The sequence below is a fragment of the Lagopus muta genome, chromosome 7, assembly GCF_023343835.1.
Source record: "Lagopus muta isolate bLagMut1 chromosome 7, bLagMut1 primary, whole genome shotgun sequence".
NCBI lineage: Eukaryota > Metazoa > Chordata > Aves > Galliformes > Phasianidae > Lagopus > Lagopus muta.
This window is the reverse complement of record NC_064439.1, coordinates 21594831-21618753: the sequence shown is the minus strand read 5'-3', so window position 1 is coordinate 21618753 and position 23923 is coordinate 21594831. Positions and strand designations below refer to the sequence as shown.

At 38.1% G+C, this 23923-nt stretch overlaps 1 protein-coding gene across 2 annotated transcripts; it reads right to left on the bottom strand.

Moving 5' to 3' along the window:
• Nucleotides 1–289: 289 nt before the first annotated feature.
• Nucleotides 290–19740, bottom strand: STEAP2 (STEAP2 metalloreductase). 2 transcript variants are annotated; one of them, XM_048950976.1, is made up of 6 exons: nt 19576–19740; nt 13965–14489; nt 12000–12527; nt 10265–10429; nt 5723–5870; nt 290–774 (listed from the first exon to the last, which is right to left on the bottom strand). In XM_048950976.1, exons 2-6 carry the CDS (start codon nt 14454–14456, stop codon nt 650–652), a joined length of 1458 nt encoding a protein of 485 aa, XP_048806933.1. In that variant the 5' UTR covers nt 14457–14489; nt 19576–19740; the 3' UTR covers nt 290–649. The 2 variants fall into 2 exon arrangements, with proteins under 2 accessions (XP_048806933.1, XP_048806932.1); XM_048950975.1 differs by lacking the exon at nt 290–774 and having other exon boundaries at nt 827–5870; nt 19576–19736.
• Between the last annotated feature and the right edge of the window lie 4183 nt (nt 19741–23923).

Genomic DNA, 23923 nt, shown 5'->3' with positions numbered 1-23923 from the left:
GGCTCCTTACAGTACAGAAATGAGATTAAGAATCAGTTGGTTGAGTTCTTGTCTTTTTCAATCTTGTGTCTTGTTTTGACCAATACGATGAGGGAAAAGAAGGACAAAAAGGAAATGCAGTATTGTACTGCCAGACTTCCTATGTTTTTCACAGAAGAAAAAGAACAACAAAACAACAAGCAAAGCGGTCGGCAGTTCTCAAATCTGTAAAGTCAACAAAACTTGAAGCATGTGAATTTACCTGCCTATCTATCACAATGCAGTGTTTAGGTCATCATGTGCTGTGGATTTGATGAGGCCCTCCATCTGATCAGTTATTAACAGGAAATGAAGTAAGTCACGGTAGACAGAACTTACATTTTTTCAGTTTTACTTGGACAAAGGTATAATTCAGGGTTCTCAGCTGCTAATATAGTATCAACACTCAGAAAAAACAAGCACTGTGATGTACAGAAACAGCAAAATTTTAAAGCAGCTCAGAAATGACAGATCTCTAGGACCAAAAAGTTATTTTTATGACAGGCAGGACACAGATATAAAACACTTTGATTTTTAAACGCATCTATATTCTGTTGCTGCTAGGGAATGGCTTTGAGAGTAAAGGAAAGCTATGCAAATTAATATGAAAATAATGTGAACTGTGATGGTTTCACTGACTTACGAATCTTGATTTCTCTGCATTCAGAACTGTTTGTGCTGCTGAACCTCTACTCAAGCAGGGTTTCACCTCATATGTATTATCTTCCTCTTTCCTCTTATACTGGCATAGGGCTCCTAGGACAAAAAGGTACATACTTTGAAAGAGTGGTGCAAAGTGGTTCACCTGTTTTTCTCATTTAAACAGTAACGCTTCCTCATGTGCACAGCCAAACATGAAGAACGTCTCCCCCTGCCAAATTTCTTGTGTCAAAACTGAGACTGCTGGGCACATGTTTTTTGAATAACAAGTGGATCGGATAAATATTGATAGTACTACAGCATCTTTTTGTGTCCTGAAAAGTTGAAGAGTACATTACAATTAGATAAGGGAAATGGTCCTGTAAATGTGTTGTAAAAGAAACTAATTACTCTTGAGAATTTTACTATGAATTTCCATTCAAGTTCTACTTCTTTGAAAACCTGTTAATCAGAGTACACATGTATTATAAAGGAAAACAAACTGAGTTTTATTATGCATAAGCACAGAAGAGAAACCCAAATACGTGACATTAACTTTTTATTGATTTTTCTGTAAATCAGAGTCTATGGAAAAATAGGTAAAAGCATTTTATTAACATTTTATAATAGCCCTGTTCAGAGAGACAGCACAAAAAACCCCTGACAAACAACTACAAAGAGAATACCAGGAAAATACTGCATATGGGAGACAAACTACGTTCACTGTAAGACACTGCGAGCGAGGCATGAAAAGCAATATATAATAAAGATGACCATTCAGTTCTGTGTGTCACTTGTTACACAGGCAGCAATCTAATTCAAGCAGTATCATATAATGATACAATATCAGTACTGCAACTTTACTTATTTGTAGAAAATACTACCAAATGAACATCCATGAAATCCAAACCTTATGAAATGTACTATCTGAAAGGAACTATGCATGTGCAGCTACGACCACTGCATAAATTCACTGTTACAGCTGAAACTATCACACTTAATTCTCAATCTAATCTTTATGCAGCTGATATATCTAACTTTAATTTTATAACATTCAGAGGAAAACCGTTTCCTAACTATAGTCACACCTGTGAAATCTATATTCACTTGGGAATTTTTTGCCTTAGATTAACCGGTAATCTCCCTTAGTGCTAGTTGGGCAGCATGTATAGCTGATTGTATATAGATACACAATACTTCATTGCCAATTAATGCCAAATAAAAATACAAATGTATTTTCTTTCTCATATTGGCACATCACATTATGCACAGTGCTGGAACAAAATGTTAAAAGTGGCACCAATTCACAACAACTGTTACCACAAGCTACATACACAAACAACTTGCACAACTGAATTTCAAAATAATTAATCTCTAAATAATTCAAGACCATGAGGACTTAATTAACTTGTCCATAGTTGCTACAGTAAATGGAATTGTAATATAAAATTAAAGACAAATACGGGATCTGGAATAGAACTGCATTTTAAATAACATTATGAAATACCTCACGTCCATAAAAAACAAACATCCTGTTGCTAAATACATAGAGGTTTCTATTTTCTAGCATAATATGTAAAGCTTTGCATCATATATTAAAGCAATATTTTGTTTTTATTTAACTGTAATTAAGAGAAGTGAAAGGTTATTTTCACATTTGGCAGGGCATCCCTACAAACAGTAAAGGATTCATATAATAAGGATTCATATAATGTTACAGAGAAAATATTTTTATAGCAGCCTGTTCCTCAAAATACATGTATATTCTCCTAAATAACTGAAGAATCTAAGTGATTTTATTAGAGTACATTTAGGCAACTGAAACCAAATTTTTAGCCTCGGGTGTCTTTCCAGTAACTCCTTACTCAAGTCCTCCCTCAGAAACCAATGTAATTAATCACATGAATAGTTTCCTGATGTGACTGAACATATACATGTGTAATAAGTGCATGAGTGTCATTTTATTTTCAGACTTAGTATCTTATTAATTGGTCCTTACAATAAAGAACACTACACAAGATTAAATAACAAGTCATCTTATTCCAATTAGAAATAAATACATGGCCTAACTGGAAACTGTTATGTCACGTTATAACACAAATACTTAACAAAAATCTCTTCACATTTTGTCTAAAAATATCATCTATTTATTAATACTTCAGTATTTCAACCTTTCAAGTAAAATTAAACCACATTTTTGATTTTCAACACACGTACTTTGAAGAAAGGAACAACACATTACTATTCCCTCCAGACACTTCTGTCATTTCAAAATTTAAGAGTTTTAACATTCCTGAAGAAGTCTAATGATGAAATAACTCTGCATAGGATAGAGGGCAAATACATTTCTGTATACACTGTGAGTGGCTGCATGATATATTACAACATATATTGACTTTGATGTAATGTTCAACTAGTACAGTATCTTACTTCTGCATCATTATCATTACTGAATCAGACAAGAATTAGATATGAATGATAATTATATATCCTGCAGAAATGTATAATTACTATAAATATGCTGCTGTTATTTTTAATTTGGAAATTGTCAACAATAATGGTTTCTAAATTTGTTCAAAGGTAGGAAATTCTACTTTCAGTTACACTGTTCAATCTTAGTGACTTTAATTAGGTTTCGTGCACAGAACTGGGACAGAACATAGCACAGTAGTTATATCATTAAAATACAAAAAGTCTTGGAGAATTTTAATATCAAATCATGTGCTGTTTCCTCTAGCATGAAATTAATAACAAAGAGTTGAAATAGCTCTTACATAAACAATGCCATGGGTTTGTGAAGATTAACTGCCTTTCAGACAACTCACAAGCAAATATTCTGCAAACACCTGCACGTGTGAGTAATTAGAACCAAGAGAATAGTTGTGTCAGTTGAACTTTTTGTACTAATTCTGTAATTAAATTTATTCAAAGCAATGGAGCAAAACTGCCTAAGCTTTATTCAGTTTGTCTGTAATAATGGAATAAAAAAACACTGGCTAGGAAATTCAGTTACAGGTTACTCTGCAAGCCTTCCAAAAATACACAGCTTTCTGTAACTGAAATGCATTTACACACAGGCAAAGTAAGTTAGCAGTTGTAAATGACATTTGTTCTCCATTTTTATGAGAAAATGGGATTCCTATTAGCTTAGGCTCCTGTCTATATGCAGTAACTACAGTTTTTCTGCTTAATATCTGGTTTGATAAAACAGTATTGGGCTCACGTATCGCATTTGTCACTGAAATAGCTGCATACAGGAAATGGAACAGTAACATTACTACCTTGGTGGACACGCCTGGAATTAAAATGATCCAGCTGTCTCTTGATTTGCAACAAACCCTGAACATACACAGATTTGATGTTTGGAGAATACAGGTACTACAATCAAAATAAAATTGTAGTGTATTTTTGAGTTTGAAATGAAATTAAAAACAACTAACAACACTTCAGATTTAGGCTGGTGTAACTGGGAGTAGAATTTGATCCTAGATTCTGTTTCTGTGGAGCTGTTGGTTTCATTGTAGAAGTACTGAGATTCAAAGGATTGATGATGTTTAAGGATAAATTCAACTTCTTTCTGACAGGTATCATATTGATGACAGATGCTTGCAAAGAAATAGTAAGTGAAGACTCAGCTAAGAAACTTAGAGATCCAGTGCAAAAATAGTTAAGAAAAATATAATTTCATATATCCAAGGAAAATTTGGATCAATTCTCATCTGTTAAAATAAAGGTTTTGCTAATTAAGAGTAGACTGAAGGTAGATAAATTGGGTTTAGCTATTTTGTTAGAGTAATACCTGACAAAGTACTAGTAATAAATCATTTTGAATGTTTTTCTGAATCCCACAGAAAACACAAATGTCAAGTCTTAGAGGAAAAGTTTCATTTTTAAGTTTGAGAATAATCATTTTCTTTCTCAAAAATTCAGGCATATCCCAGAAACATCTGTTCTGAAAGTAAGATTATATATAAAAATAGAAGATTGTATTTACACAAGATGATACTAAGATAGATTGTGGGACATTCATATGTAACTGAAACTCCAATGTAAAAACATACAGAACATGAGTAATGTGGTGCTTCCTTGTTGTACTAACATACTGGAAGTTTCACAGAGAAAGTGGATTTTTATTGTTGCAGATTTATCAGTATTTTTGTTTTAAAATATTTTCTGGTATTTTAAAATAATGATTCCATCGAGAAATAGTTGCTTGCATACATATCTGCAAGTCCTCCTACTCGTGCATAATAATGCTTTGGTGACTCATTATATGACATACAGAAAGAGATGCTAAGGTTTAAAATTCCATGCGATTCTCTTTAAAAAAGTCCCATAAGGTACAATACTGTCTGCTTACAAGATGCATAATTAGGCCACATCTGAAACTGGTTTTGCATATTTAAATCATGGAATATTTGAAAACCACAAAAATGAATACACTGACATGTGCAACATGTTACAAATTAATTTCAGTTGCTTCAAAATCTGAATGCTTCCTAAATTAACTCTATTAGTCAATATTCTGAACTCAGTAACCCAGAAGTGTGGTTTAAATGACAGATGTGGTAAAGTATGGTATTAAGACATAGCACTCTGACACACTAAGTCAAAGAAATATCTCACAAGCATCGTTATAACAAAATACTGTTGTGATACAATTGTGCAAAGGAGCATTAAAATAAATCTGATTTCATGATTATCTGCCCTCTGTAATTCAAAACAAAGTATTTTTGTAGATATCCAAAATAGCAATTTCCTAGTTATCAATTTCTCATAAATCCACTGAGGGCTTGTATGTATGCCAAGCAAGTCCACACTGACTTTACACATACATTACATAAACTCCTGAAAATATAAGACAAAAAAAACCACAACGAGGAAAAACCCAAACATCTTCAGTAGTACTAATAAAATGTAGTCCACCATCACATCACAGTTATTCTTTCTGGAGAGAAATGTGGAATGGACCCACTTGTTTCTTCTATTGCATGGCTTTTCTCCCATCCTCTTCTAATTCTCCTTAGTTTCCTACTTACACATGGCAGAAGTAAAATGATCTTACCTAGAACTACAATGGAAGGCAGAACAAGGGCAAGAACAAAATTTGGTGGTGTGTAAAACCTGTAATATTCTTCTTCAAAAGCTCTTTTCCATCCATAAATCAGTACGTGGAAAGTACTTATGAGCAGAGCAACGTATCCAAGTGTAGACTTGAAAAAAAGAGAAACCAGGGAAAAAAGATGAGAAAACAGTACTTGGTTCTTCATCAGATTAAGTCTAACCCATTGTTTCAATATTTCTTTCAGACATTGCATTAAAAGGTCATACCTACGTATTAGTTTGAAGTACCATTATGTGGTTTTAAGTTCCCATTCTGAAAACTACAGACAGAATTAAACACCGATTTAAAGCACTAGTATCTATAGGCTAGGGCCTATGTAAGCAAACCACAAGACATGAAGTAACAATCTCAGCAAAGTTACTGGAACAACATCAGTTGGCTTTACAATTAATTTCTGAATATGTTTTCCCAGCTATAAAAGTAGATTGTATCAAGAGTCATTATGGAATCAGAGCCATTTTGCTGGAACAGATCTGAGTTTATCAACTGAAATTTTTATTGCTTCAAGAGGTGTAATTTGCTTCTTCCTAATGATGACCTTCATTGCAACAACCTACACGCACTTATTTGAAGTTAGCATAAACCATTCCTTACCCTCCCCCATCCACTGGTTAATGAGAAGGAATATCGACACTACAGGATTTGTGTAGAATGGCACAAAGTAACAACGCAGTTCATAAACAAGCAGTGCTGGATTTAATGTTAAAAAGAAGGTTCCCACAATACCCCACAAAGGACTTCATCATGTAATCTACAGCAAGCTGCAGAAGGTACCATATCCACAGGTGGACTTGATGATCCCACTAGGTCCTCTCCAACTTGGGATATCCTGTGGTTTTCTGATTTGATGTCCTTTTTAGTGACAGGTATTAGTACTGCTCTGCAGGCTTGAGTTAAAGGTCTTAAGTTTGTCTTTCCCAAAACACTGCTAAAGGACTACTACACTTTGACTTCTGGGGGTGGACAAATAATGAAAAACTTTTATCTTCTAAACTGTTGTAATTTTGAGAAACATTTGTAGAAAGTCGCTAAAACAAAGAATGTGTATTAACTGGATAGTGGGCTTTGTTTTAACTTCAGTAAAGAAAGAAGCAAAGACAATCTTTCTGTCCCAAGAAAAAAGTAGCCTGGGTCTACTAAAAGGGTCTGTAATAGTGAAAGAATCATTGAATCATAAAAATTTAGAATGGCTTGGAACAGAAGGGATCTTTAAATCATCCAGTCCCAACCCCCTGCTACAGGCAGTAACACCTCCCTCTAGATCAGATTGCTTAAAGTCCCATCCAGCCTGGCCTTGAATGCTTCCAGGGCAGGGGCGCTCACTTCCTGGGCAACCTGTTCCAGAGTCTCACCACCCTCACAGTAAATTGTTGCATCTGAATATGTACTCCAAATCTACCCTCTTCCAGCTTAAAACCATTTCTCTGTGCCCTGTTACTGCATGCCCTTATGGAAAGTCCCTCTCCAGCTTTCCTATAGCAGGAAGTTTTCTGCGTCAAGATTAACCAGTTTCTAGGGACAGAGGAAGGTGTGAACTAATTAATAACATTTATAAGGATTAACTCCTATAAAAAGGAAAATACTGCAGATCAATACCATGGTTTAACTTGCCAATATGTATATATCTGTATCTAATGGTCAAAAGATAAAATAGTAAATAACAGTAAAATGTTAAAAACAGGACAAGAAAAGTGTTACGCATCTCTATTCAGAGATTTTTTTTTACCTGCGGAAAGTTGCTATATGCTTCTTTGGTGTTGCTAGGGCATACACTAGTAGTATATATTGGTCCATTAGAATCACTCATCTAATAATCTGATTCCAAAGACAATTCTAGAAGGGTTTGTCAACTATTGACAGTGTTTTCTTCCATTAGGCTTTTAATTGCCTCTGTCACTGTGTTTCAGTACTTAACTAGAAAGAAGATGTTCCTTATACAACCTAGCATTTTGCAGGCTTTTTTCTTTGTACGACAGGTCTGTCACAGCTAAAGTTCCATCAAGAGCACTTATCCTAGTTTGCAGTTATTAACTTTTCCAGATGCACAGGTGTACAATTAAGAAATGTACAGTTAGAAGAGTGGTGTGGTTAGGATGGTATTTTACAGGTCTATAGTTAGAAAAATTATTGTGGTGGAAAGAGAATCGAAAATGAAATGCTCACCCACGTCATAGGCTTGCAGTAAAAAAACTCCAAGTAAAAGGATCTCCAGAAAAAGATCCTTCCCCGGTGGCAGTCAGCCCTAAATGGAGTCTAGGAGAGGTGCAGCCAGGCTCCACCCCTTCTGGTCACACAAGGGAACTGCCTTCACCTATGCTCCCACGGCTGACTCAGTGCTTTCCCCAGGTGATCAGTCAGTGGTTCAGACCACAACTCAACAGTTCCCATACAACAGGCAAAACCAGCTGCCTTTGCAAATTGAGTAAAAGCTCACTATAAGGGGTTGATCTTGGCTGGGAGGCACAGGATGCTAACATCTTTAAGAGTAGAAGACATCTGAAAGCAGCAAAAAGAGATACTTTTCCTTGACTGGAATCACATCGGTGAGTAGTAGAAATACCAGTTGAAAATGCTGGAAATGTTCTTCCCAGGCTCTAGTATGGTTGCTGGGAATAGTTTTAGGAATGGTTCCTAAGGAATTTTTGGAGCTGCTGTCACTTGTGTTGTGAAACCAGGTGAGATAAGATGGAAGCATCTCTAAAATAATTTGGGATACCAAAGACAACCATGATTTCTGGGCAACAACATTCACTACTGGGGATTCTCTATGGTATTAGAAACACTGCAATAGAGGTCTGTACCACTGTACATAGGATGATGCTATTTGGAGCTTGTTCTACTGCAGCGGGGTTAGAAAACTAACTGGGCTTGTGTATGTAAATAACTTGCTAATTCTAAACTCAGATTCTGCCAGCAGACATTAGAACTGAGTGCATTTTAGTGGTAATGCTCCCTAGAGGAAGTCATGCTCTTATTTTGATCAAACTGTACCTTCTGAGATGAGCAATCAATAATGTGTTGCTCTTTGAGAAATGCTGAGGTGAGAAACTGACTGGGTGTGCTGACTGCCTGCCTGACTCTTCATCCGTGAGATACGAAACAGAGATTGAACAAGTATTTTGGCAGATTACCTCAGGAATCAGGACTAAAGGCAAAGACATGCTGATTTCCCCAGCTAAAAGGAGAGCAATGCTGAGATGACAGGCTGTAGTTTCGATGCTCATTCCACTAACTTAGGGAAATACAAACTCGCAAACAACTTTTACTTTAGTGGGTGGATCACTGAAAGCCTTTTTTCTGATTGAATAAATTAAATGACTTTTTCAAAGGAATAGTGACTACCTGAAGACTAACTTACGTCCTGAGATTACTGAAAAACTGAAGTACCACATAATGTTCATGAACTTTAAAGAAATTTTAGTATTTCAATTTCTTATGTGCAATTAAAAATGGCAAATGATCATAAATAGTTATCTATACTAATTCTCTTTAGCATGCAATACAGAACCAACTATAACAACCCTCCAGAGAGAACAACTTGTTCCCAATTTGTCAAAACACCAAGAGATAATTTGCAAAAGTCCATAATTAAAAATTGAATTATTTTGCCTTTAATTACAGTGCAAATAACTACAGAAAATACAATACAAACAAAAACACCTTTGTAGGCATGTGAATATGTATGCGTTGTCTGGATTTTGAGTAAATCACACAAGCCTGAGATCTGGAAATCTGTGAAAGAAAAAATTAGATACAAATTCTGGGTGTGTGGCTGAAAGTCATGACCTTGCGACCGAATATGCAGTACTGTTATCTGCAGATAGAGAACTCTGGATGGCAGGAATGTTCTAACAGTACAAAATGAGCATTTACTTCTTGTGAAGGCTCAAAATGGTGAGCGAGAATGAACAGGTCAGTTTGGGGAATGATACTTAGACAAATCTTTCAGCAAAATTTTTGTGCTTTGCTACATACGTAAGATCTCTTACCATTACAGCCAAAAAAGCATTCCTCAGCACTCCATTTAAGATGTTTGTAAATTATGAAATGCGACTCAATACCCAAACAGCAAAGCAGACGCAGTGTAGGTAGGAATTAGTCAACAATTTCATTGCAGTCGTGTACAAACAATGAATATATGGGTGTGCAGTCTGTGCTACTTTATCTAATTAGAACTTAGAAATAAATCCTAACAGTGGAAAAGGAATTTACAGATTTACCCTCATTTGGTCTTGTCTGTGTTGATCCTTCAATGCCAACATCAATAAAAGGCAAATCCCTATTTTGATACCTATAAAATGCTGAATTTGCCTACATGCTGATCTATTTGCTGAGTAAAGATACGTTGCTCTTATTAACTTACGAGACAGAAAAAACAACATACTCTGATCATGTTGCGAAGTGCTTTTTGTAACATAATAATTATCATTAGAAAGAAATTCATGTTAACAACAAAAATCTATTATTTTGATAATAACACACCTGAATAAAACTGAACTCCCTCCAGTTTAAGGCATTGTTGACTGAAGGGATAGAAGTTACTGCCAGCAAAGAAAGCAACCCAAGACTCATTATTCCAAAGGAGAGATACATTTCAATTCGCCACACTTCTTCTTCATTCCAAGAATTTTCAACATTTGCATGAACCTGATGAAGGAGCAGAAAGGAAGCACTTCATTCTCCAGAATATTAAAAGCATCAACAGAAATTATTTTGCTGAGTAAATGTCTACAGTAATAGAACAATTATAAAACGGGGTCAAATATTTCATTGGAGAAAAAACAACTTCCTTACTGTTGGTATTGGCTCTTGATAGATTAAAAATATGTTATGCAGGAAAACTAGATGAGTTGGTAAAAGAAAACATAACATTACAATAATTATCTTATAAATACAAGCAGTTCTACATTTCTCTATAGTGTATAAGCATACCCTATACTGCAGAAAAGTAATTATATTCTTCAGACCTTGGAAACATATCTTCTATAGCATAAACTGGATGAATCCACAGTGTTTTAGTTCTTTACACTTGGAAACAATTTAGCATCATTTTCTCTTAGTGCTTTAGCTCCTTATACAAAAGCCAAACTGTTTTGCCACTTTCACTGTTGATATTAAATGCATTTGAAAATGTTCTAGTTGGAGAACTTTACCAGAAAAAAGAAACAGCTCAGGTCATTAAAAGTTAAGCTGCCTAGATATTCAATTATTTTTTCCATTTTAAGATAACCATAGTGATTTGATGTGTCTTAGAAGAGGTCCACTACGAACGTTAGCAAGTGAGATTTTTACAGAACTATTAGAAATGAGACAAACTATTAGTAAAAATATCGTAGATCCTTTACTACATAGGAACAATTACAATTCCTTGCTGTTTTTCATAGTTTTATTCTTTCTGCCTTTCTCTGAAGTTCAATTTCTCACTTCTTTTAGAATCTGTGGAGCCAATCTGTGGACCCAATCTGCTTTTGTTCTGTTACTAGGATTGGATTTCTTTAATTTTTCTTTCTGTTCAATTTCATCTGTCTTTCCAGCAGATTTTATATGCTGAATGGCAACGCTGCTCTCCTCCCACTTTAAAGGTGGCAATAAGCTGACAAAGCAGCAGTTCTTCTGAAGGATTACAGGTTTGTCAGAGACTGTTTCAAGGTTATATGCAAGACCAGTTATCGTTCCTGGGAACTTGCCTGTAATAGGTGACATTCACAGAATTTCTACTGTCCATAATATTTTTACCACAGGTCCAAAAAGTTACAAAGTATCAGAACTTTCACTGCAAAAATACATTGTATTTATGAATATTATCATAGTAATATCTACTCTAAGTACTTCCCACATTTGTAAATGCACTTTACACCACATACATACATCTCCTGCATCTCAAAAACACACAAAGAGAAACTTACCTCAGAAGTTTTCTTTGGTGTTGCTCTTATCCTGTCTAACCTACATCCTCATTGCACATATTGCTGCCAAAGATTTAAGTAGAATATATCCTTGATTCAACCTATTATACAAACATGAACACAACCTGACATAAGGTACACAGGTGTTTCTTTTACTCTCCCTTCTTACTAAGCATTACCTATGCATAAAATAATCCTAAAGATTTTTGACTGAAAACAATGGAAAAGATGCACAAAACATGCATTTTGTATTAATGTATCACATATGCAACCAAGGCACTTTTGGCTTACTTAGCTAAGGATCAGCATACCTGTTGATACGCCATATTGAGGAACAAGTATCGCTCTGATCTCCTCATAGGTAAGCAAAGGCTGTATGCCACGTGCACCACTGCAAAGAAAAAGCTGAGCAGTCCAAGCTGCTTTCGACACTGCAGCCAGTTGTCCAGCCAAGGTGGAAATCGCCTATACTTAGTGCCGTAGTAAAGCTGGTAAGAGGCTGCAATAAGTCCTGACAAATACACTAGAGAGAGCAACGTGATGGCAACAACTGGTAGAGTCTTATTGACAATCTCAATGGGGATCTTGTAAAAGTCACTCTGTTGATTTCTCACATACGGATGGATTACGTCTCTGATGAAGGAATAAATGAAGAAAAATGTTGCCAGACTAATGGCAATCACTACAGGCCCCTTCCACAGTGTGAAGAGTCGCAGAGGTAAGTTTTCAATCTCTCTTGAAGATGACAATGCCCCCAGATCAATAGGAATAAAACCGAGCTGACGAGCGAGCTCAGTAACTTGATGGCGAGCCTGAACATTGTTACTGCATATATAGACCTGTTGGAAAAGTCAGGTGAATTGTAGACGCAGGAAGACTTACAGGTTAAAAACAAACTCAACAAAACAGAAACAAAAAACCCAAATCCAAAACAAAACCAAAAACCTCAACTATTAAACAGCAACAACCCCTTCACCCCCTGCCCCAACTGAAGAGCCTCCAGTGCTCCAGTGCAAAACTGCAGCACTACTGCTAACTTACATCACTTTGACAGATTTATCACCGTTAGAAGAAATACTGAATAAAAACAACACTATGCACAAATCCACCAAAGGTAAAAATATGCACGCTTATTTAGCCACAGAGCAACCAAAATAAAATTGGCATTTGCTTGAAGTTGACAGTGAGGTGACTGTGGCATGTACAGGTAATCCACACACTGAAATGTCTCATACTCCCCACACTGAAATGCCCATAGGAATGGACTGAACCTGAAACAATGGCTACAGTAATTTCCAAACCTTGAGTTTCTCAAATGTACACTTATCTTAAACGATGACCCCAAAACAGCTGCAGGACAAACACAATGCAAAGCAGAGAACGGTGTAATCTCTATGTAAGAATGTTTCCAATCATCTGTATTACAGAAAACATGATAAGGTTTGACAGAAGTCAATGACTTACAGTGGCCTGCTGCTCCAAAAAGGAACAAAAATAGTGCAATGAGATTATTTTTAAAATTATGCTAATTCAGTATTTATTGCATACTACTTAAAATTTGCTTGAAGTGCCAGAGAACTCAGTAGTCTCCAGCAGTCATGTTACACTCACCACTTGTCATGTAACCCTTGTAGCCCACAAAGCTGCAAAGGACTGGGCTCATGCATGTCTTTATATTGCTTCAGCAAAGCAAGAAAAACATACAGCTGTACCTTCTGTATGCAGGATGGATTTGGGGAATACACCGGGAAGTAAATTGAACATGATGTTCCCAAGCAATTCTGGATCAAATGAATGATTACTTTGAAACATATGTGCCTCCATCTGTTTCCTCATATTTATGATCTCGGGATATTCCAGAAGCCAAATAATGGGTTATATTTTCTCCGTGGTTACACTGAATGCAAGCAGTTCTAGAAGAGCTGACATTTCTGACTCCCAAGCCTTGGGGTCAGGACCTCAGATTTCTGTGCATCTCTTTCAACAGTTTACCCCACAAAAAACAACATTTAAACTAAAATAAACTGGGAAGAACTGTCTTCATCTTTTGAAGCACTAAAATATAAATCAACATATTTCCTACAGAAAACTTTAGGATCCTACTCTTCTTATTGTAGTCAATGAAATGTCAGCTAGTTGATCTAAGCTAGTACCTACATTCCTCTGCAATCCTTAAAGACACACAGGCACCCTAGAGCACAGTTTGGATCATTTATTCTGCACGATTGTCTTTTCATCTTACAAACAAGTCAAATAAAAACAAACACAATGTTTACCTGTCTGCTGGCATCCTTTGGTCCTAACTGGAGTGACCAAGCTGAAACAACATTGAATCCTTTGACAACTACAGAATCTGGGAAAAGCGATGCCAAATACTCTGCATTGGAGTCTGGATATTGGTCTACTCTTGTGTTGTTGCTGACATCAACCAGAATTTTACCAACGAGTAAATGCTTGAGGTCCCACAAAGACGTGTAGTGTTCTCTATGAATAGCTACAAAAATGAGGTTTGTTTTTGTTACTGCATCTTCATGGTGAGTGACATCAACCACGTGGGGAAAGAACTCTGCAGCAAGTTTAGGGTTTCTGCTTCCTACAACAACATGGTACCCACATCTGATCAGCCGAATGGTCAATGATTTTGCGAAGTCTCCACTTCCAATGATGCCTACTGTGATCTTACTGGCATCCTTGATGCCATTGGCCACGTTCGGTAGAAAAGTTTCATTGAGGTTCTTAGGGCTTCCCATCATAGAGATTGATTCCATAATTCTAAGACACCAAACTTATGATGACTTTTTCTGGAAAAAAAGCAGAGAAAGCAAGAGAAGGAAAAAAAGCTGCATCAGACTTTTTCACAAGCCATCACAATCCACAAACAACTCTGAAGCAAATTCTGTGGTTCTAATTTTCAGATTTTATCTTTTCTTTCATGAAGCATGCAGAAAACCAAACTTTTTTTCTGGCACTGTGTCACTAATCCAAGGAAGAACACAAAAACTTCAAATGTTTTAATAACAGTTACAGAAGTAGGTAAAAACAAAAAAAAGTACATGCAAGGAAGTACACACATTTTTTAAATCATTCAAGTTAAAATCAGCCATAGAGATGCACAACTGCTTTTCCAGGTTAAAGAATACATAATGCAGAAGGATTTAGTGACTCCAAACATTTGTACGGAGACAGTGAAGTCAGAGGTTAATGAACAAAGACAAAAATGAGGGCAACAAGTTAGATTTCTTCATTATAGAGTGCAATCTATCAAACAGCGTGTAACTCTTGGCTTCCATTCCAAAGCCCACATTTATTACACACATGTACCACACTCTGTCCAAACATAAAAATCTGACTTAGAGGGACTTTAGTGTGGGAATCCTGATCTTAGATGTACTGCACCTTAGTTCTGCTGTCTGTAAATCTAAGGTGATAATTCATTTAGTTTTGAAAGGGGATTGTGATGAGAGGTACACATTCTGGTCATCTGCATTACAGCAAACATGATCAGTTTTGACAGAAGTCAATTACTTACAGTGCAGATCTATTCTGAAAGAGGATAAAAATACTGCAGTGATGTTCACGTACAGCTTTAAAAAACGACTGCAACGAGAGCTACACATTTAAAAAGCCCAAACTGCATACAACACATACTATTCTTGTGGTAAATGACTGTTTATATGGATGGACAGTGATAGGAAATGGTTTTAAACTGAGACAGGGAGGTTTAGGTTAGATCTTAGGAGGAAGTTTTTCACCCAGAGGGTGGTGATGCACTGGAACAGGCTGCCCAAGGAGGTTGTGGATGCCCCATCCCTGGAGGCATTCAAGGCCAGGCTGGATGTGGCTCTGGGCAGCCTGGTCTGATGGTTGGTGACCCTGCACATAGCAGGGGGGTTGGAACTGGATAATCATTGTGGTCCTTTTCAACTCATGCCATTTTATGATTCTATAACGTTTCTTAGTTTGTCATGATGAATCTCACAACAGTTTTCAAAACCGTATCTCAACTCCTTTTTGGGGGGAACCCAATAAAGGTTATGTGAAAGACAAGAGGGTGAAATAATTGTGGTATCTACAAAGATCAATAATTCTGTCAGCACACAGAAACCCTTACATTTGAACAGCTTTGTATGAAAGCATGTATATATTCACAAAGAGAATTAAGACTTACTAATCTAAAAGCAAGAGTTTAATTTAGCTCAGTTTGACTATTTGAATTGAAAGCCTTTGAAGAGGGAAATATCTACATACCCATTTCTGATCCAGGGTGCATTTCAGGTTAAGGATGGAGTGACCTTACATGACACGTTTCAATCAGAAAGTACTGTTGTGAGGTTCAGACATAATACCGCATCATCTATGACCTTCAACTTCAGATGGAGGAAAAAAATGGAACTCTCAGACAGTGGAGAGTAACATTTTCCGAGGCTGACTACTGGATTCAATACTAAATGTCTCTGAGCTCCTTTGCCACAACATTCAGCAGACAATCTGCAAGCTCTGTGTCACATTACAGCCTGCCTGAGTTTTGAGCATTATACGACCACATGAAAAAAACAAATACCTTAACAATCCCCTTCCTATTCAGAAACAAAGCTTGTTTCTCCTTTGCCCATTTAGTATATATATTAATTAGGAATAAGGACCTTCCAAAGCCTTTTACTCCTGGCTGCTGCAGACATAAGGAAACAAGAAGTACATTCTTCTCCTAAGAATAATACATATTGTGTATATTTCCATCCAGCTGTAGGAACTTATCGAAGTTACATTTATGGAGACAAGAAATATTTTTTTTGTACTACTAAGCACAGCACTCTGACTTGTTGACTAACACCTGTAATGATGTCACTGCTTTCCCATAGATAAAGATGGATCTGAATAGTATATATATACACTATTTCTAATAGTAGAAAATAGTATTTTCAGCTTCAGCTGCCTCAAATTATTGAACCTCAAAACCACCTTGTGCTTCCAAAATGAATGGTCAATGAAATACTGAGAATAAGGATATAAAGAAAATTGGGGAACTATATAAAATATTAGGGGGTGGAGATAGCTGGCTTGAGACTGGCATAAGGACAGTGAGTCCACAAAAGCTGGACTTGATTAAAAGATTATGCTGATTTTTATTATGGTATTCTATTCTGGTCAGGAACAAAAAAAAAAAAACAAACCTGCAGAATGCAAAAAAAACCTGCAAAACTGCAGAAGAAAGGCTGCAGAATGTTACAACAACCACCATGACACAGACATCTGTCTGACTTACTCACTTTTCAGTCTGGGGAACAAGCTGCCTGCATGTATCCAATGGCAAGAAAAATAAGAGAAATTTCCCAAGGCTTATTCATGAGATCAATAATGACACAGCTAGGTCAGGCTACCAGATCTGGCCATGTATAGTTTAACCACGACTGGTGCAAGGGTAAGGGATTCAAGGACACAGGTCAGGAATATGCCTAACTGAATTTTCTGACTGGACAGAGAATATAAAGCCTGGAGAAAAGCAAATGAGATGCATTCCACACAAAGTTAATGGCAAAGAGAAATAGATTTCACACAATAGCAAAAGATTAGAAAGTCTTAGGACTTAAGTTTATCATTGCAGTAAGAGAGGCTTTGCAGAGGAACAGAGGCAAAGGCTCACAGAAAATTCAGATTGCTATAATTTTGGAGAAAAGAGGTTAAAAGATTCAGTAAAGCTGTAACAAATGCCAAAAAAAGAAAAAAAGAAAAAAAAAAGATGTAAGAAAGCCACAAAACAACCCTCAGGAAAGAAGCATTCACATGAAACCGCAGTTGTGTCTTAAGTGGTGTCTAAATTCTAGAACAGGAATAAGCTCTGAGAATTAATGAAGGAATAAGGAAAGGCACATTAAGAAGGAGTAAAGGGAAAACATCAAGTTGCTTCTCTCCTGGGAGCTATCAACAACAGACCACACATAAAGGAGAATGAAGCTCTTTCTGAGCACCTGTAGAAGATGCCAGTAACCAGTGAGGGACTTCACCCTCCCATCTGCTAGGAACACAGTGATGTCCTACAACCAAAAGAAACTGTTCTTCACAGGTCTAGAGGAAGCTATTAGGAGAACATACTTTAGAAGGCATTTCCCAGTTTTTGACTAAGGGGAGAAATTCACTGAAATTGTACTGAGATTCTAAAGATGAAAAATAATAAGTTAAAGTGACCACAGAATCCATATTCTACAGAAAGATTCTAATAGTGAAACTTTCTGCTAGAGCTCATTAATTTTTACACACAGAAAAACCATTGATATCTTTCTTGCTGCACGAACAGAGCTGTATCCAACGCATGACCAAAACACCACCATTTCCTGTATCCTGTTGGGTTCACATCCAGGAAAATAATAAGAGCTGTACTCTGATCAGCTGAGAGATATACATCAACTAGTTATGACAAAAAATGTATGCATTCATTGTATGATTACACAGGTCCATTTCAGTTCATGCCATGTGATGTGAAGGTAACCACAAAACTTACAGAATATATACTGTGAAACTTAAAGGAATAGAAATGGAACTGCCATGAGAAAATGGGCAATGAGTACTGTTCCGCCATACTGCAGCCCACTTCCAGTTTTTGTCTAAAAATCCATGAGAGGGGATATCAAGGATTAGGACATGAAGAATTGCTCTGCTGAGCTGGATTTGGCACACTGTCCAGTTTCTCATCACCTGTTCTAAGGAAAACAGAATGTGAGGAATTGAATAAACTAACAGAATTTATGTTTTCATGGAAAATAACCCTACGGAACAGACAGGTGTGACTCTTGGGCTCTGCGAGATGATAGAAACCAGAGCTGGAAGTCATGAGAAGGGACTATACTCAATGCACGACAGCAGTTCAGAGGTAAGAGTGTGTAAGACTGAAATTAATCTTGCAGGAAGGCAGGAGGTGAAGAATTTAAAAGATAAAGATAAGATAAAGATTTTCAAGTCAGCAGACACTTGTGAAATCCAGCCTTGATGCCTGAAGAGCTGACAGAAGCAATGTCTTCAGAATGCAGAAGGGACATGTACATATCTTAGAAGAGGAAAAGAGGAGAACTGAGGGAAGCAAAAACTTGTTAGCTTAACTGCAGTCTCTGGAAAGATTTACAGCAAGTTGTTGAGCAATCAACTTGTAAACAGATGGGAAGCTGATAAATACTAGCTAATCTGGGTTGTTCAGGAATGGAATGCAAAAAAACCCATCTTTTACAAAACGACTGCCTTTGTGAATACAAGAAACAGCAGGAGTGATAGAAATTTGACGTTTGGCCTTGGATAAGCCTAAGAAAACACGACAGAGCTACACCAGCTAGAAGGGGACAGCTGTGAAGAACCGCTCTGAGAAGCGTAATCCCTTAAGGAGAAAAACGAACAAACGGAAAACCTGAACGAGTTTTTGATATGATCAAGTGCGTTCTGCACCGCTCTCGGGACAGCGGTGTAATGCGGAGCCCGGGGACAGCTGCGGCGAGCGGCCCGCGCCGGCCGGGCGGACACTTACGCTGCGGCAGCTCGGGCGCGGAGCGGCGGCTGCGGGGCGGCCGTCCGGCTCAGGTGAGCGCATCGCAGCGCGGGGCGCACGGCGGGCCGTAACGACAGCGCCGCCCGTGACGAGAGCGGCGACTCCGAAGCCCCTCGCTTCCAAACCTCCGCCCCGGCCGCCTCCACACCCGGGCGTCCCGGGCCCCGGCAGGCAGGCCCGGACGCCGGGCCGACCCTCAGCCCCCGCACCGGCTCCGGGGAGCCCGTCACCGCCAGGCCCGCGGGAGCCCGCCCAGACGTGTGGGCAGAGAGGAGCCCCACCGGGGCGGCGGTGGGAACGGCCAGCCCGAGGAGACGTCCGGCGGGGTCGCGGCCCACTCCCGCGTCGGCCCCGCTCACCTCCTCCCGCGCGTCGGAGGAGCGGCGCCTCCGCTCCGGCTCCTCAGCCTCCAGCCCCGCAGTGCCGGGCGGGCGGGAAGGCGGCGCCTCCCCGCGCTGCATCCCGCCCCCTGCGGCCGCTGCCTCGGCGCTACGGCCGGGCGGGGAGCGAACGGCGGCGCTTCGTGCGTGGGGCTGGGGACGGCCAGGGGGCGCGAGATGCCCGCGTCTGTCCCCGCCGGTGGGGGAAGGCGCTCCCCGAGCTGGCCGTGTGCCCGCCGTGGCGCAGCGGCGAGGTGACGGACGCGATCGGCTGCGTAAACGCGAGGCCCGGGTTTGTTAGCTGAGGAAATTTCCAGTTGAAGGCAAATGCAGCTTTACTCTGAACTGCTGTACGTTGTTGTCGTCTCGGGAGAAGGCCGGCACGTGCACAGACGCAGTCATACCCCTTCTGCCGTCCTGTGTGCGGGCGCTGCCTGACCGTGTAGTCGTGATGGGACGTATAAACCGTTCAAACATTTGTTTCAATAAATGGTCGCTAACAAACACGCTGCTGAATTGGAAATGGGCAGAGGAACCTTTTAATTGTAGTTCAGAAGCCACTCTCCTCCACAGACATTTTATGTTTCCCTGACACTGAAAATGTGTATTTTTGAAGTGTTTCTTATTCTGGTAAAAACACGCACAGAAAACCTATTGCCTGGTTTTCCAAACAGTAATTCCAGCTCCCAGGCTGAGGACTGGTTCCATACTCCGTGGAAATCAATGGAAAGGTGAAGTCCACTGACAGATCTCTCAGAAATAAGCTGGACTCTTCCGTGGTAAGAAATTGCTTCTCATCCTTCTGCGTGTTCATATTCCCTTTTCCTTTGTTAACGATTCAGAAGCTGTCATCCTAGGGTTGATTTTCCATAGCCTACAACAACTTCAGGACTCTGGGATTAAAAGTTTTAATCCAACCAACAAATATATCAAAAGAAAAAAGAACAGAATATTGCTTTCTGCTTTACTTGTGGCTGCTTCTCCTTATATGCTGCTTCATGTGATAGTTGCAGACACTGAAGTATTTACTTCAAAATAGGCATATTCAGTTATGAGAGAAATTCATGCACCTTAAGATGATGCATTGCATTTAATGAAATTGTCAGAATCCTGCAACATTCCTTTATTTGAATTTTAATCTTGGTGAGAAGGCTGTAATTTTGAATGTTTGTGGTAATTTTTTTTCTTTTTTCTTTTTTTTCTTTTTTTTTTTTTTAATTTATGACTACAGCAAAATGTCTTGAACATAACACTCACTCCTCTAGGAGATGATCCATTATAAGATCTGTATTAATTTTGTATCAGGGAGGTGTTTTTCTTTCTACACAGACAGAATGGAAAATGGTCCCTGGTTCTCTTGACCAGCTGTCTGCCATCTCAGACTCTGACCCTTCATGCCTAACTTCTGTTCTTAGTAAGGTCATTCAGTGTCATCTCTCACCAACACTTCATTTCTTTTGTAGCTATTTCTATGTGTTGCTAGAATTAGTGAGTTATATTCAAAATCAGTGTTAGTCATAAAATTGTGAGTTAAATTGTTACATTGTGGAGATGCCTGTCAACAACCTAATGTTGACAGGCATCTCTACTTTCTTTTGCTGGTGTTTTAAGAATCATCTAGGATGTGAGGGAATGACTTGAAGCCGCATCATGGGAAGTTCAGATTGGATACTAGGGAAAAGTTCTTTACTGAAAGGCGGCTTCCCAGAGAAATAGTCATAGTCCCAAGCTTGTCCATGTTCAAGAAGCATTTGGACAATGTTCTTAGGTGTGTGGACAATGATCTTCAGTATTTGGTTTAACTCTTAGGTTGTCTCAAGAGACAACAGTTGGACTGGATGATTCTCATGGGTCCCTTCCAACTCAGGAGATTCTTTGATTCTGTGACAAAGAAAACGAGAGTGGTCCTTGGCAATTGCACCTCTGTACTTTTCTCCATTTTGTGTTTTGTTTTTAATGTGATCCTTTTGCTACCTGTGTGCAAACCTATCTGGCTTTAGCTTTTGTGCACAGTGACAAGCAAGAAAACTTCTTGAGTTGTGGTCATTTACCAGCCTATTTAAACAGATAGCACTAAGTTTATATGTGTACATTTAAACATTAAGACAATTTGGAGAGCTTCAGTTGATCCTATGTTTTATGTTTTTGAGGTCTTACTGTTTGAATATTCATGTTTAAAACTGGAATCAAAATAGCTATGGCCTCCCTTCCTGATACATTCAAACAGGTTTTCCATGAGGGAAAGATATTTATATACCTTCCATACATGTAAAACTCATTACAAAATTGGACCATGTCTATTCAGTGAAATTATGAAATTGGATTAGATAGCTCTCTTGCATTATATACAAAGATCTGTAGACAATATAATTTACAGACGTCTTGCTAAAGGACTGCCTTTAATCTATTAAAAAAATAGGAGATTATGTTTTTTTAGCAGGTGTTTTGCTTTCTTTAGGAGAGTCCAGGGAAGCATTATTATTTCTTCCCTTAAGGGATGGAACATAACAAAGGAGTTTCCAGTTTGCAAATGGAGACAGATATTCTGGTTCTTCCTCTTGGCAAAGGGAAAACAAAGCCCCAGGGTTTTCCCCATGGAAAACAAGTGAAAATAAACACACAAAAATTTGCTTCCTATCAGGGCAACAAACCCAAACCCAAATCTGGCATACTAGCCAGAACACAGCCAGTTTTGTACCTGAGCAAAAAAATGCAGTATTTTCCAGATGGGAACATTCAGGCCAACTAATTTTTTTTTTTCTTAGGGTTGCCAGCAATTATTTTCAGAATAAAACTTGTACCTCTTAAACATTCTTTATAAAGACAAAATTGATCTGAGAAACTTAGAAAATTGAAACTTGTGGGTTTTTTTCTTGTTTTTTGGGTTTTGTTTTTTTTTTTGGAGAGACGCATTTTTTTGTGTTCTGATTTTTTAATTAATTTGATGATGTTTTTTACAAAAGTGCTCTTTTCAAAAAGTTCTAAACATTAGCTAAACAAAGAACAAGAAATAATTGTTATTGCCTCGACTGAAATATTGTCCCCTTGCTCTCTGTATTTCATCAGTTTGTGATGTCCCCTGTGACCCAGCACTCCAGGTGTCACTGCCCCTCTCAGCCACATGGATTCTCAAATACCTCAGGCAAGGAAAGAAAGACAAACTGAAATAAATAAACAAAGACATCTAGATATTTTTTTGAGGAAGGGAGAAGGAGAAAAAAGAATGAAAGAAAAATGAAAAAGAAAAAAAAAGAAAAAAGATAGAAAGAAGGAAAGAAAGAAGGAATGAAAAAGAAATCCTTTCTAAAGCCCATTTAGTAAGCCAGAGTTGAGAATACTTAGTAGGTCATGTGAAACAAGACAGAGTGTATCCTTCTTCCCAGCAGGAAGTACAAATTAAGGCTGATTCATTCAAAACAGGGGACAGATACCCCACCCACCCTGAAAAAAGCCCAAACAACCAAAGCAACAACAAAAAAACCAACCCCAAACCAAACCAACAAAAGCCAGAAAAGATCCAGGGTTATTATTTCATTTTTAAGGCAATGCAAATAGCAGTGAGTATTGTTTCTGCTTTTATTATCTGGTAGATAGATTTTATATACCAAAAACAATCTGAAGGAAGGAAACCTCTGACTGTGGTTTTCCATAGTCATTGTTGAGGCACAACTAAGAATCTTTGTTCCGTGGCCTTGTGTAGAGCACAAGACCTTTCCACTATTCCCTATAAATTTTGAAACACCGTTTGCTTTGTGTTGCAAGTTATAGAAGGTCAAACAACTTCTTCCTGGTTCATGGCTTCTCATCTTAAAAGGCATCTTTGGAGTGAGACAGCAGGTCCTAAAACTGTCATCTTGTGCCTGCAACAACTGTTGGACCCAAAGCTGAAGGAAAAACAGCATTGTTTTTAGAATACAATCAATCATATCCAGAGCAAATATTTTTGTCAGCTGACTTGATAACCAAGAACAGAGGTGAAACATGGATATTGAAAAAAATATTGCAAGAGTAATTTAAAAGATTTTAATACTTGCTTGAATACCAAAGCAACTGATTGAAGCACAGGCTGTGTTGTGGCTTGACCACCGTTTGAGCATGGACTAGCATGTTTATGTTAGTAACAATTTAGGACTTCAGCTCTTGAGGTCAAATTTCCTTCACAAATCTGCAGACCAGAGGTTTTGCATGAGAGCAGTAGAAAAATTAAAAACAATATCACACTGTATAGTATGTAGCATAATAAATGTGAAATAATTTTTATTGGATGTTTAAGAAAAGGAAGGAAGGGGCAGAATAGGAAGGATCAAGGTGGATCAATGAGGAACAT

Excerpts from the sequence above, each read along its gene's own strand:
- STEAP2 (XM_048950975.1), bottom strand. The coding sequence starts at position 14,456 with ATGGAATCAATCTCTATGATGGGAAGCCCTAAGAACCTCAATGAAACT. Across the intron at positions 12,528-13,964 it reads CAAAGGATGCCAGCAGACAG|GTCTATATATGCAGTAACAA; the intron begins GTAAACATTGTG and ends CTTTTCCAACAG. Across the intron at positions 5,871-10,264 it reads GGGAGTTCAGTTTTATTCAG|TCTACACTTGGATACGTTGC; the intron begins GTGTGTTATTAT and ends CTTTTTTTCAAG.